The sequence below is a fragment of the Aquila chrysaetos genome, chromosome 9 (genome assembly GCF_900496995.4).
Source record: "Aquila chrysaetos chrysaetos chromosome 9, bAquChr1.4, whole genome shotgun sequence".
NCBI classification, from domain to species: domain Eukaryota; kingdom Metazoa; phylum Chordata; class Aves; order Accipitriformes; family Accipitridae; genus Aquila; species Aquila chrysaetos.
Window position 1 is genome coordinate 23758805 of NC_044012.1, and position 15293 is coordinate 23774097.

A 15293-nucleotide genomic window follows, 5' to 3' on the forward strand; every position below is an offset into this window, starting at 1 on the left:
ATGTTACTGAAGGACAGCGGGTCTAGTAAGAGATTTCCCCCTCCTTATAAACCTTGCCTTGCCTGTACAGCCACCGCTGATTGACAGGGAGGGACCTGTGGACCAGCAACTAATTCACTGCTGCAAATCCCAGGTCCCTGGGGAGACAGGTACACACAGCACCCGATGAGGTACAAGTACCATGACGGGGTGGGGAAGCTCCCTGTGCTGTCCATTTCCATGGTAGCAAGCTGGTACAAACATTTCCTGTGATCTAACTAGCACGCCCCAGAAGTGAGGAAGGCACTGCGGGACAAACAGACCATACTACAGGAGGAGCTTATGTTCCCTAGGAAAAAAATATCCACCTGTATTTCAGACAAGGCCACCCTTCCTCTGCCCAGGGCCTTTGCACCCTACTGCCACACCTCCCCAGGTGGAGGTTAATGGCCCAGACCTGCTTCTCTCATCAAAGAAACCCAGCATGGTTGGCTGGCAGGAAGAGCAACCTCCAAGCCATGGACTCTCACTGCAGTGCTCCCCAGTGGGACTTTGGCCATCTCCTGATGCGGGCACAAGTGGAGGGGAGCCGGTAAAGTTAAAGGGGTAAGTACAGCTGCCCAGTATATGGGTACAGAGGCAGCAGAGTTTCAAGTTTCCCTGGAAAAACCCTGCTTCTAAGTCCTGGTGCCACAGTACCTTTTTCTGTTGGTGGTCTATCATGACGTTGTGGGGTTTGACGTCCCTGTGCATGATCCCCATGCTGTGACAGTAATCCAGGGCCTGGCAGACACATGCACATACATTAGACATGTCTGTAACCACAGGCACAGCATTAACAATATAACAGACAGTTCTCAGCCAGGAGCAAGAGTGCCCCACTCATGAGGAGGTGCTGCAACCCTGGCACAAGAAACTGGCATTTTCAGCTCTTATGCTGCATGTGATGAAGTGACAAGCTGGCAAGAAGACTGTATTGATCTCGTGTTCTACTGCAGCCACAGGTCCTGGAACCATGTTCCCTGCACAGTCTTTGAAGAACATGATGCAGAGAGGCGTCCCACCTGGTGGCAAGCCCAGTGCTCCAACCTGGGTAGCCCTGTGCTTCCTAGGTCACACTCTCTTCCCCAGGAGGGGATGATTCTTACATGCATACAGTTTTTATGGCCTTCCAGTGCAGCTTTCCCCCTGTGTCCCAGAACACACTTAAGCTAGAAAGTCACCTCTGCCCTGCTCATTTAAGCCAAACCTGCACTTACAAAAGGCAAGTCATAGCACACAAGGGAGGACGATGCTGCTTAAAGCTTGAAGGCAGGAGCACACATAAGCTCTCCAGCTCCGTGACCTTGCACCACTCGCCCCGCCACGCAGCTGTTCCCTTGAGCAAGAGGGTGAGAATGTTGTTTTCTCATCTCCAAGGGGGAGGGAGATCCATCCATCAACATCTATCAGATGCTCTGAGATCTCCAGCAGCACGGAAGGAGGGTACAGCCTTCAGTCATTCAATATCCAAAACATCAGTGCCAGGGAAGTAACACTGCCCTTGGGACCCTGCCGCAGCAGGAAGCATAGGAGGCAACAGCTTCCATCACAGCAAGGCCTCAGGGAACATCCCTGCAATGACACATGGCCTCACAACCAACAGGAGCCACAGCAAATGGTGGTCCTGGGATCTCCAGTACAGGAGATCTATAACAGGTTGGACAAACTGCTTCCAGGGATGATGCTGTTCTAGTGTCTTGCTTGTCCCAAGGCTGGATCATCTAAACCTCTTCACTCCTCCCACCCTAATCCTGGGCTGCCTCAGGCTCCCTCCACCTTTCAGTAGGAAGGTCTTTCCCTTGCAGACAGGTGCAGCAAGCTTGGGGGTGCAGAGAAGAAAGCCTCCCTCAAGCCCACTAGATCTATTTCAGGAAGTCTCTTGCAGTCACCAAGTCCTGGAGCACAAAGGACTTTCCCTAGCCTGTCCCACTCATTTCCAGAGGCAGGGGACCTGCAAAGTGCCAGCCCAGAAGTCCCGAGATCCTGCTAGGACCTGACACAGCCAAGCTGCTGCTCCAGCAGTTCAACACAGAACAGCCCTGGCATCAGCCAAAACCTGTAAGCTTTCCCTAATGCCCTGCTGCCTCCCGTGTCCTGCAGCCAGAGACCCCAGAGAGGCAGCGCAGCAGATCTCACAGATCTGCCATATGGCTCCATGAGCATTTCCATGGGGAGGTGCAAGCTAGGCTAGTTAAGAGGAGGTATTTAGGGCACTCCTTGCCTGTTGTCAGAGGGGCAGGGAAAGCTTTGGCTGGGAGGTCTCAAAGGAAAATACCAGTGTTATATCAACATATAACAACCAGCATAAGCAGAAGCTTCATTCCCCAAGACCACATCCATGGGGTTCTGTGAGCACAGGGCACCAAGCTGGCCAGCTTGTTCTTGAAGTGTCCTACATCCCCCACCCAGAGACATGGGTCTAAGACCAAGTGGGCAGAAGTCACCTTCTGGGGCTGCATTTGAATACTGCAGCAGAAGAAAGCCTGGAGTTGGCAATCCCTCTCTTCCACTCTCCCTAGTGTGCTAAAGAGTCCCCAATTCCCCAGCCCTGCAAATGCCTCTCGGTGTTTGTACCGGGTCTGGCTGGGAGGGCGTTGATTTTCCTCATAGCAGCCCAATGGTGCTAGAGACAGAGAGAGACCAACCACAGCCCTACCTGGCTGCTAACAATCACAAATGCTTCATGAAAAGAACAGACCCCGGAGAATCAGAGACTCTTTGGAGGTGACCAAAGGTCCCCAGTTTGGCTGTAATACCTCACAGCAACAAGCCAGGTAACCAGATCTGTTCCCAAACCTTCCCGGGTTATGAGACATGGACTCTGCATTGAACACAAGAGAAGTAACCGCTTAGTAGCACTGCCCCATGAGCCCCACTACTGCCTCTCTCATTCCTGGTCTCCCCATCTCGACTGCCATATGCAATACCACTCACCTTCAGCAGCTCATACATATAAAACCGAATATCAAAGTCTGTCAGGATCTGGTACAGTTGCTGAAACAGATTTGGGGAGGGAGGGGAAAAAAAAAAAAAAAAAAAAAAAGAGAAACAAAAATAAATACTCCAGATTTGGATTAGTCTTGTTTCCTGCACCCCACCTGCCTCCAATCACTGATCTTATTCCAGATCCCCTGCAAATGCTGCCACTCCTGAGGGCTGTCCTGGTCTCAGACCTGCCAGGGCTACATGCTAGGAAATCTAGATAGGACACAAGAGCTCCTGTGAAATGCTACTGGGATCATTCAGACCTGTCATGACTTCTTTCCAGCAGGAGACAGGCAGCAAGCCCTTCAGAGCATGCTGGACTTGGCACAGATGATCTTGACACTCTGTTCACATGCAAAGTCATCACGGTGACTTCACAACAGCATTCAGAGCAGGCAGTGTGGGAATACCTGGGCAAGGTTTCCAAGTGCTCAAGGTGGGGCAGGGAGAGGAAAACATTAACCTAAAGGAGCACGGGGTCGGAGAAGCACAAAGGGTAGACACAGCCTCAGAGCCACAGAGGCTCCCCTCTATCCCAGGATAAAGGCTAATGGAAATCAACAGCACAGAAATGTTTGTGGGGCCAAGGAGAGCACAGCTCGGAGTCTCAGTGAAGTGCTTGTTGCCAGCACATGTTTGACACCCTCTCTCCTCTGCGTCCTTCTGCAGCTACTCATGCAGAAGTGACAAAGATCCAGGGTGCACTTTAACCTGCACCATGCCACCCACACCATCACTGGAGAACTCATCATCCTGCTGCTCCCACGCCAGGACACAACTGGCCCCAAATTTGCCTTCTGCTCTATATCTGTCATTGGCAGCGGTGCCAGCCTGACCCCGTTGGGCTGTGCTCTTGTCCCAGGAAAGCTAGGCAAGACGCCAGGACAGGGCAAGGAAGGACATTCACAGGGCAGCAGTAGGACCAGACCCCTCTGCCCTTTCTAACAAACAAGGATCATCTCACAGCTCAGTCAAATCACTGATTGCATCAGCACTGGAGCCAGCTGCCCATCACAGGCACCACTTGGCAGCTTCAGGAAAAATCCCAGAGCGAGGGATTGAAATTCACATTCCAAGAAAGCAGCTCTGCCCCCAGATCCCCTCCAGGCCCATGCTGAGATCCTCAGGATCCTACCTTACTTAAGGCCAGTTCCAAACAGCCCCACCACCCCTAATACTGCTCTGGGAAATCATCTGACAACATACAAGTGTCACTTACAGACGCAGAGCTTTAACGGCCTCTGGGAGACAAGCTGCATTGTATTCTCATGAGCTGGGATGATCCTAACACTTCAGAGCAACCCACTGAAGCAGACAAGTGAGCAGGGAGCAAAAAAGACATAGCTACAAGCTACAGCAGGGATAGATTTCCTGACTCGGTTGTGCATGGCTCTGATGGATGACCCAGGGCCAGCAGAGGACAGCTGAGCCCTTCTGGGAGTTTGTTTAAATGGCCTGCTTAGGTAACAAACACTATGTGGGGACAGAGATGCTTAAAACGTCTTTCTTGGAATCACTACCCTGTTCAACTTCACCTGGCAACATCAATGCACCTGGGGAAGGAGGAGGGCAGGAGAGGCAGTGGCAGAGCAAAGCTAGACCCCATTTTCCCCATTTTCCCCATTTCCTGGCTCCTCTGCCTCTCGCTGCCTGTAAGCAGTAAGGGGATGGAAGTGAGGTCACCGATGCCATTCTTCTCAAGCCCACGATGGTGTCGCTGCTCCGACGCATAGCCTTCAGCAGAGGCAACTGTTGGACAGCCAGCTTTCAACAGAATTCCCTAGAAGAGCTGTCTGTGAATCCCAGCACCTCTGACCCTCTCGCTGTGCCAAGGCCAACAGTGTGGCTGGCAGCACCCAGGCTCTGCTTGCTGCAGGGAACAGTCCCTGCAGGGACTCAGCCCCACTGCAGGCAGCCAGTGAACACAGAAGGCTTTGAAGGACAGAGCAGAGGTTTCCACTGCAAGTGGGTCCTGCACAGCAGCTGCCCCAAGAAGGCTTTGACAGTGGGCTCCAAATCCCCTTTGCCCAGCCTAGCAGGGGAAAGCAGACACCTCCTTTACAGACATGTCCCATGCTCTGCTGTTACAGCTGGCTCTTTGGAGTAAAACTATCAGAAACATCACTGTGGGGATCACTCAGACCCAGCTCAAACATCTGCTCAGCTACTTGTCAGCACTCAGGATCGCACAAGGCCTTAGAGGCTGAGCTGGTCTCCTTTGTCCATACAGAGCACAAGGAAAGGCCAAACTCACCCACAGGCAGCCTCTACACCTCTCCAGCTTTCAGTGATATTTTGGCACACATCACGTAACCAATCGTAAACTACTCATGTTAGTGCCTGAGGAGGCAGAGACATGCTTCCCCTCTCCTTGGGGCTGACAGGAGTTAAATGCTTATTCTTCTCCCTTGAGTGAGCAACACAGCTGGCTACGTGCAGGAAGCAGCATCTGCAAAGCAACAGGGTGGCTGCAAGGAACTGTCAGAGGAGACAGATGCTGCTTTGGGGTGCAGAGCAGGCAGCAGCAAAAGAAAAGGCAACAGTTCCCAAAGCATCCTGGCCTCAGCAGACATGCAAGGGAGGAGAATCTTTCATATTTCTGCATCGCCTTTGCAGGGCAACAACTATTTTTTAAACTAACCTTGGATGTACAAGCATAAAACCCATGCACACACTTCCCTTACAGCAACTTGGCCTGAAAATTCACCGAGGTGCAGGCGAAGTGGAAGATTTGACTCAAAAGCCTACTGTCCCCACAACTGAACAGGCTGAACATCCTGAAGCAACCTTTCATTGGTCACCGTTCTTGCCCATCTCCTCTTCTTCAGCTGCAAACCTGCTAGTGTGTTTTAAGAATGAAAGAGCAAACCCAACCCAGCACTGCTCCTGGAGACCTGGCTTTGCCCCCTTCTTTCCTGAGGGATTTGCCTCTTTGGGGCAATGAAAGGCACAGTACCAGGTACACTCATGGACTACACAAAATATGTGAGAGTTGACAGTGGTTGAAGGACAGGCGTCTCATTTCTAGTTTGAAACCAATTAGCAAAAGACATTTAATTTCACTGATGGTTACTCAATTGACTGCATGGCTCTGCAGTGCAGCTATCATTTAAGGCAAATGACTGCGGGTAGCTTGAGTGCTCACAGATGACAAGTAATACAGCAGGTCTGAAGAGAAACACTAGCCCCGTACACAAGCAGCCATCCTCACACAGCAGAATACGCATTTAGTCTAGTTCCAACCCATCATCCCTGTGAGTACACAGCCGTCACTTTCAGAAGGGACCCAACCGGGTAATTTAAGAAAATGTAATCAGCTCTAGGGAGGTATCACCCAAGTCTCCTGTTTATACCGTCATTTAAAAATAGCCAAACTGTGTGGAATACAAGCTTGCGCTTCTGATCCGGAATCATTCACAGCCATGGCTTAGGCCCCACAGAACTGCAGCTTTTGCCCATGCACAGAGAGCTGAGGAAACCCAGCAGCCATTTTAATGGGTGCACAGACATGAATAGTGTCCTGCCATTTGAATGGGCAAAGGGGTGAAAGTATTAACATTAAGCAAAAAATAATAATGTTGAAGGAAAGAAACGGCCAGACAGGAGGCAACTGAGGAGACACCTAAGCTTGTGAGCAACTACTGCCAACAGGACAGAGAAAAACACAATCCTGTAAAGCAGTCAGCAACTACCTGCTACCCTGGGAACCCCCTCACACACCCTGAAGGCGATTTGCCAGTGAGATGCATGGTACTCATCAGTACTGCTGAATCCAGAAGTCAATGTAGAGATGGGCAGATCAGCAGCAGCCACCTCAAAACAAAGAGAAGAGGTCCCTGTCACCAGGATTAGCTCATGTGGCACTTAACTCCAGCAGAATTTGGCTGTCTGGGGAGATCACGACTGTGGAGCAGATGGGACAATGACTGGGTGCTCTCCGGCTGCTTCAGGTATAGAGGTATAGTGCAAGCCAGGACCTCCAACATGAGTGGTCTTATCTACTCTGCGTGCTTTCTGCTTGGCAAGGGCCAAGGGAAGAGACAGGGAGCAAGGGAAGAGACAGCTTGGGAGCCTCTGTATAGAAGAGGATATCCACAGGTACCTGTGAGTAGCAGCAGCTCTGTAATCTGCCAGCTAGCTGCAGCCCCAAGAACTTACCAAAACAGGCAGCAGAGCTCATGGGAGTGTAGCTCAAATAACCCATGCACCCCGTACATAGCTAGTGAAATTCAGGTTACAAATAAGCTCTGAACACGACAGCCATACTGCATGCCCTGGGGGACACACTTGCATTCCCCAGACAAGTTATTCCTGCCTTGTACCCATCAGCATCAAAAGCATCAATACTTTCTGTCTTGGACTTGTACAGCTGTGAATCTGGACTTCCTTGAGGAGCCAGGCTTTCTCCTAGGAGCCTAGAAATATCTGCTGCAAACTGATATAGGTGTTTCTAATGCAACAGCCAGAGCTGAGCCCTGTTACTTCTGCTGTGACCAGACCAATGTTGCCTTACCAGCTGCAATGGCGCCTGTGACGGCTCTCAGCATGGCTGAGACAGCTGACCTACCACATACTCCAAGCCCTGCATTTCTCAGTTAAGAGTCTCTATCAGCCACCAGCTTCAAGTTACCACTTAATGCTCCACTTCATGAACATATTTCAGTTACTGGATGACATCTTTGATGATAATTTTTTCCTCTAAGGATACAACAGAGTGGTGTAATCACATTTTGACTAGGAGACACACAAAGCGATCCTCAGCAAGGTGTGCTGCTGCCCTAGCAATCTTTTTTATCTCAAGCCATATATTAAAAATAAAAATAAAAAAATAAATAAAATCTCTAAACAGAAAGTTAAAAACTTCCAGGATCAGCCTTATGAAGAGTCCCTAGATCATCAGAAGCAGCACAGAGGCATGTTCCCAACATACATGTAGCACTGGAACAGCCCAGCTGATGTCAATGAATCCCAGACAAACCAAGCCTGCTTTAATTATCCCTGAAAGGTCACAACATAGCACTCCTCTCACGGGTGTTTACTTGATGGAGGCAACACTTGCCTCCGCACCCAGAGCTGTCAGGGCAGACACTGCTGCAAGTTACTATCATACTAGCCTCTGCAGTAAGTCTCTACATGACATTAAATAGTGCTAGACTACCACTGTCAGCATGGCTGCAGCTCTGGCTATGCACAGGGTCCCACCTAGCAGGATTCAGCTCGCCAGACCAACCCCAGAGGGACAGAAACAACGCATGCCACCTCGCAGCGTGCAGGACTGCAGGTGAGATGGTCCATGGGCCAGCTGACAAACTGCCTCCTTTCCACCATCACCAACCCAGAGTCCTTCTCTGGGTGTTTGGTGTATCTGCTGAAGCTGCATCCTACAAAGCGTATACCTACATAAGGCTCCAGCACAGACAAGAAGAAAAAAAAAGCACTGTCCCATAATATGGAACAAAAGAGATCTCTGAACAGTGCAGGAGGGGATGACTGCTGGCTTTCTAATGGCAACTGCTCAATTAATTCTCCACCACTGACTTAATGACTTAGGGTAAAGATTCACATGGGGGAAGCAAAGATACCATTAAAATAGGTGTGGTTGCTAATTATATATCCCTTTTGTGTATCAGCTCACTGCTGCCAGCCAGAAGCATTTCAGTAGCACAGGCAGTCGTAGCTGCACTCAGACAGAAGGACCCCCATTTTGGGAAGGAGTAATGCCACTTGGAGCAACCCAGAAATCAGAAGAGCCAGGGAATATGCTGCAGCCTCAGGCAAGCAGAAAAGCTCTTAAGATGTATTCAAGACTGCGCAGTGCCCCGCTGCCAGGCCCACCGGCAGTGGGAGACATGCTCTCCAGCCTCTGCCACACCACAGTCCCCAGGTCTGAAGGATTCCAGCACAAATTGGTGTCACCTGCTCCATCAACTGCACTGCTGTTAATAGAGCATCACAGCACAGGGATTAACTTGGGCTGAATATATAGCACTGCAGTAATTACTAAATTGAGAGGGGAATAAGAATATCTAACCCGTTGAACTTACTCCTCAAAGTTAGGAGGAGATTCAGCACACAAGCTTTTTATTCCTTCTCATCTAGAGCCCATTTACAGGTTTGTGATTTACATGGGGAAAGGAAGGTGAAGCTGACATAGGTGAAAACTCCAAACTCCCCCCATAGCTCTCGAGGAGTATCTGACAACCCAAGATCACAGCACTCTTAACAGAAACGGGAAGCCTCCCCCCTCTACACTCAGGCAGACTCACCTTAAAATCTGTGTTATTGATGTATTCAAACACCAGAGCAGGGGTCTTTGACTGCAAGAGAGAGAGAGTCACAGTTTAAAACACCCTCTTGACCTTTCTTTGCTCCAAGAGACCCAAGAAAGCTTTTGCTTCCTGCCCAACCCTCACTGCAGAGAGCAGGGCAAGAGCAGGACAGCAAGAGAAACAGAGCCCTGCTCCTGCAGCAGGCAGAGGCAAGCTCCACTTATACCCCATGCAGCAAGCACCAACGCAGCATTTTGGCCAATGCTGCTCCTCCCCATGCCACAGAGCAGAGACAGCACTGGGCAAGGCAAAAGGTGTCACCAGGGGCTAAGGCCTCACAGCCCATCACAGGAGGAAGATCAGCCAGAACAGCCAACACTACAGCAGTGTCATTTCCTCTCCGTGGCTGCCAGCAGGCTGGGAGTCACAGACCTCAGCCAGCTGCTAGTCAGAGAAAACTTCCCAGGAATGGGGTAATTGTAGCAATGCAAAGGATATGACCTCTGGTCACTGGGCAGGACAGCAACCAGAAGGATGAAGAGTGCTTAATATCCAATTGCCCTGGCAGATACTTATGTTCCAGATGCCAGACAGAAGCTGAAAGGCTACAGGCTCTGCTTTCTTACAGAAAATTTGTAGGGCTACAAAACTTCTCCCCCGTCAGCCACAGGAAGCTCACAGAAGGAGTGTAAAAGTGTCTGGGGAACATGGAGAGGAACACGAGCTCATCCAAACCAACCCACCTCAGGAGACCGTAATGAGCTGGACACCGCTTGCCCCTGGCTGGCACGAAGGCATGGGCACCTAACCAAAGCTGAGAGCAGGAGTCACGCAGCAGTACCTGCCCCGTGCCTGCAGTCGGACGGGAGGCAAGCCCACCACACACACCACACCACACAGGCACCTACCACTGGATCCTTGACAGTGTCAATCAGATTAATGATGTTGGTGCCACCACGTAGATTCTCCAGAATCTTAACCTCGCGTTTTATCTTCTTTTTCTTCACTGGCTTAAATAGACAAAAGAAATTAGAAGTGAGAGTCCTTTCAGAAATTAACACTGATTTCTGCCACCAATTTTGACTGGATCACATCACCTCTCTTCCTCTCTCTGCTTCCACCCTCACAAGGGAACATTTTTAGCTTCAAAGAGGAGACAGACACCTTGCTTGAACCAGGATTTCCCCTCTCATCAGTGAAAGCTTTCCACTCATGAGGTGAAAGTCAAACCACTCGAGACAAACATAATTGTGACTCCAGTAACTGTAGTTAAAAGTGCCTCGGACTGCTATGTGGAAATCTCAGCACACTCATTCTATGTTATGCATTTAGAGCCACAGGACAAGCATGGTGGACTTCGTACCTCAGCTTTTGGTTAACACCACAAGCCAGTTTTTCACTCCTTAATCCCAACCCATTTCCCAATGAGTACTTTAATCCAATGAAACAATGACCTTAGAGTATCCAACACCAAGATTTCTAGTAAGCTCAGACACTGCTACGCCTAACTGTGCACGTCTTTCGCAACCACCCTAAGAGCATAGACCCAACTGCACAGCATGCCATTGCATCCATATACCATGATTACTTTTTAAAGCCTACAGACATTTTAAACAGTTTTTGACTCTTCCTCGAATCTGCAGAGTCCCAGGAACTCCCTTTGCAAAGTAAGCTTTTCTCTGGACATCACCCTGCAGAGAGTGACAAAAACCAGCTGCTCCCAAGGCAGGGGCTTGGAATTTGCGTTAGCTTTTACACTCTGCTGATCCAGCGGTCCACTTCAATGCAAAAGAACGATTGTTTCTTTAACTCATCCACACCCAGGACAACTCTAGCTCTGTGCCTGCCTGAAAGGAAAGGCAGCTTAGAACAGCTAAGAGGGGAGACTTTTTTAATGAGCCTTGGCTAGCGACCAGTGTGGGCATCACCATTTGCAAGTCACCGGTCTAATGGCCCTTCGTTGCAGAGCTGGAACAGCCCCTCCTTGCACCACTGGTACCATTGCAGAGAGCTGCAGAGACATCCTGCAGAGACCAGTAAAGCCTGTGCCCTACCTCTGAGGTTTGCTGATGAAAACACTCCTCTCCAGACATTTAGCTTTCTAAAACATTTGCCATCCAGCATGGAGTCTGGTGTGTGAGGAGGGGAATAACAGTGAATGGCAAAGAGGTACGAGGCACCTTACCAAGACGACACATGTTATTAGATGTCTACGTGAAGGACAAAGAGCCACAGGAGCTCGAACAGCTCGTGCTCACCGCCTCGCCTCTGCCACAGCCTCCCACTTCAATGATGGCTGCAGAGTGCCAATGGAGCAACTCGTACTCCTGTTACAGGCGAATCCAAGGCAATCCCTGGTTTCAGACCCCTCAAAGGAATGTACCAGCAGATGGGAGAAGGAACAGAAGCTTTTTATATACTGGGAAAATATGGTGTTTATATAAGTGATAAAATATGCTGTCTTTCTAGGCTCTTCAGGTGGCTGAAACCTTCAGATTTGAATCCTGCCCTTCTCTTCCAAGTTAAAAGGCAGGAGCTAGACTTTCAAGCCAAAAGATGAGAATCTCAGCCCGAAGCAAAGTGCCAAAAATAACACTGATGCCAGCAAAGGAAGCGTCAGCACCTCATAAAGCCACTGTGGAAAACGGCAGCAAGGCCACTGCAGCTGTCAGCCAGAGCTGGAGCTACACAGGGCAGGGTTTGCTGGGGAGGGGCGACCAACAGCCCTGGGGCAGTACCCAGCCATGGCTGGAGCCAGTGGGAGGTCAGACAGACAGGGAGAAGCAGCCAGAGCAGGGGGACAGAGACCACCAGAAGTGAGGGCTACGTTTCTGAACCTGAGAGGAATATGGTTCATTAGGGACTAATTTCACTTACGTCAGCATGGGGACAGACACCACCCTTGTGTCGCCCACATGCACTGATCTTGCCAGAAGGCCAAAATGGAATTAGAGGATGTAATTTGGTTACTCTGATCATCTAGCAAGGCAGATGCCCACACAAGCTGTTTTCCAAGGAACTTCAAAAAGGGAGCTGAGCCATGGCCATCCTGAAGTGCTCGCTGAACGGCCTGGCTACCAACAGATATGCATCACAGCCTCCCTGCTGTGACACTTGCACCTGATCGGGAGCTGAAACAGTGCCTGAACACAGCCAAGAGGACCCAAAGCCCACTTTGAAATACCTTTTCCTTTGTACTGTAGTTATTTCAAGGGCCTTTTGCATCAGCTAGGTAGTGGAGGATATTCCTCCAACATTTCCATTTCTCCTTCCATAGCAGTCACCACTCCCACTGGAGCAAAAGTTGTTGTCTTCTGGTCACTTCCACAGGTTTCCACCTTTTTCAGGATGGGAAAACAATGCCCTGGGTGATCTCCACCAGAAATCTACCCCTGCCCACAACACACATTAAAAGACATGAGCAGACAGAATCAGCGACTTTTGGAAAAAAGAAGAGAAGAAAGTTGGTCTTTTTTAATGAAATGCCTGCAGATAATTGGCAACAGCAGCATCTCCAACATCACTGAGGGAAGACACTCCAATGAACACCATCTCAGCAAGAGGGAGAGTTAAAAGCTGCTCGCTGTTTGCACGTTTTCCTGCTAAGCTGCAGTATCGCAGAGCTCAGGCCAGGCTGTCCACACATGGCTGCACTACCTCCACGTTGGCTGTGAGCTGGCGCGAGGGCCCCGCAAGCCTCTGGGCAGGGAGGGGGTACGGGAAGCCCTGCTCATTGCAGGGTCATAAGCAGTGCATCGTCAGAGCACTCTCCCCGCCTGCAGCCAGTGGTCAGGACAGGGTTTTCCACCACTAGGTAAACAGGGATGAGGCAGGGAGAAATGCCACAGGCTGAAGTAATGCTGTCTTAGAGGAAAAGCTATTGCCTGGAAGTTTCCTCAGAGAGCAATGCAGGGGAACAAGGATTTCCCCATTTCAGATTTGCAGGAGAAAACAGTGGCATCCGCTGGCCTCCACCCCACCCTGCACAGCTTTCACCTTACCAGCCTACCCAGCCACATACCACCTCCTACCCACATACTGTCCCATGCCATTGCTCCAGCCACAACTGCAAATACTGTCTACTACCCACAAGCACATCACTGGGGCTCAGTTTTTGCCCAGTAACTGATTCCAAGCCCAAGCTCTTGCATCTGGCAAATCAAACAGCTTGGTGCAAACCACTCCAGCACACAGCCAGTACTGCACTGGAGCTAATCGTTCACAACCACAGAAACTCTGCCGACTTCCCTCCTGTCCCCAGACCCCAGTACTGCTGAAAGCACAGGCAATCAGCAGCATACCCTCCAAGCACCAGGATTAAGTCTGGGTTGCTACAACTGTCTCTCAGTCACCCGATCTGTCTCTCTGAGGATGTTGACTCCAAACACACATGGATTAAATGTGAACTAACTGAAGCTATTATGGCCTCCAACCATCTGCCCCTCCCAGCAGGGATAGCTTCTAAACCACTAGCCCTTGCAGCCAGAGTATTTTAACAGTACTCATTTAAGGCTATTTTATTAAACCAGGCTATTAACAGTGGCACTTCAGGTTGTGTTTCCTACACAGCTCAGTCCTCCTGCTCTGGGAGGGGGATTTCCAGCAGAGGAATGGAGCAGGCACCTAAACAAAATTAACTGCTCCTGAGTTTGATCCGCTTGTGTTTGCAAGGCAACGTTTCATACAGGTGCAGACTCCAACTCCATCTGTTCCCACAGCAGAGGCATTTTAAAGCTTTCCTCCATCCTGGGAGTCTCCAGTGACCAGTATGAGTCAAACCCTCGCTGCAGCCTTTCCCTCCGAGGCAGGGTCTGACAGAGTCCCGTCCCTCTCCTCTATGCAAACACCTATTTCCATGAAATCTGTAGAAACTTGACAGCTCGGAGACTTCTGTTGCATTTGGTTGAAATTGGCCTACCAGTGCAAACTACTGGGGGGGAGGAGGGGGGAGAAAGGCTGACAGACAACAGGATTGCATAAGGCTCGTTTCCATAGGAAACCAGGCTAAAAGACATGTCTCAGTTTAACCGTGTCTACACTGGGAGGGGTTTAATTACTTCAACTGCAGCAGTACCCTTAGAACAACATGACTGTCTGGCACAAGCCAGTCTTCCAGTTTCCCAGAAAATTGCTTCCTTCTTCAGGCAAACTAGAAGTGAGGTGACTGTAGACGGTGGAGAAAAAAAACATGCAGCTCACAGCTGCCCACTACGCTGAGCGCCCAGAACAGAGGGACAAGGTGACCTCCAGCCACAGGAGGATGGTCTCTGCTGGACCCTGCAGCTCTCACTCCGACTGTCCCCAGCCAGCCACCCTTTGCTGCAGGTTTCCTACCCTACCAAAAGGATCCCATAAGGGTGCTTCAATCCACTTGAAAGTCAGGCAGAAGAGGCAGTGACAGTGGTCGGCGCTATCCCAACTGTCTTTGCCCAAAGACCGGGGAGCATCATGCGATGCCATCCTTCTGCAGAGGTGACAAATGGCATGGGGTAAGTAGTTGCTCTGCAGTCAGGTAGATGCAGAAGAAAACACCTCTCTGTGACTGAGAGATCAGATCCTGGGTCATTTTCCATGAGATCATGTAAACTTGTAAGCAGGGAAGGAGTCCAGCTGCAGCAAACACCAGCTGGGAGAATTAACATTGTTTGCTAAAATAAACCTTTAAATACAAGGCTGCAACGATCACTTCCTGTCTTGAATGAATAAATGGCTGCCTGGTTAATCATCTTTTTTGCTTGGTTTCTAAAGCAAAGGGAGTACACTCTTCCGTCAGATGCTTCAGTTCCAGCCTTCCCCAACAACCTGGGGACCCGTTGCTTGAATTCAAGCAGAGAGAAAATAAATTTGTTATCCAAAGTTCTCTGCGCATATCCACGCTGAGAAAGAAAAGTAGTGACCAGGAAGGCCTGTGAAATACAAGTTAAATCCAAAGCATAAACATCATTTTACATTAGCCAAAAGCAGGCAGCCAGGCAGCACACACACACTGCCAGCTGAGGAGCACACATGCTGCTCTGA

General features: G+C 50.0%; 1 protein-coding gene across 4 annotated transcripts in view; it reads right to left on the minus strand.

Annotated features, from left to right (window-relative positions):
- CSNK2A2 (casein kinase 2 alpha 2) overlaps positions 1-15293 on the minus strand; it is a 28307-nt gene that overhangs the window by 6390 nt on the left and 6624 nt on the right. For 2 of the 4 annotated variants that reach the window (XM_030025416.2, XM_041125864.1), the window contains exons 3-6: positions 10184-10285; positions 9273-9323; positions 2956-3015; positions 679-762 (exon numbers count right to left, since the gene is read on the minus strand). In XM_030025416.2, coding sequence (XP_029881276.1) covers positions 679-762; positions 2956-3015; positions 9273-9323; positions 10184-10285 — 297 coding nt within the window. The remainder of the gene's footprint in view (positions 1-678; positions 763-2955; positions 3016-9272; positions 9324-10183; positions 10286-15293) is intronic. The other 2 variants (XM_030025417.2, XM_041125865.1) reach the window with 2 other exon arrangements.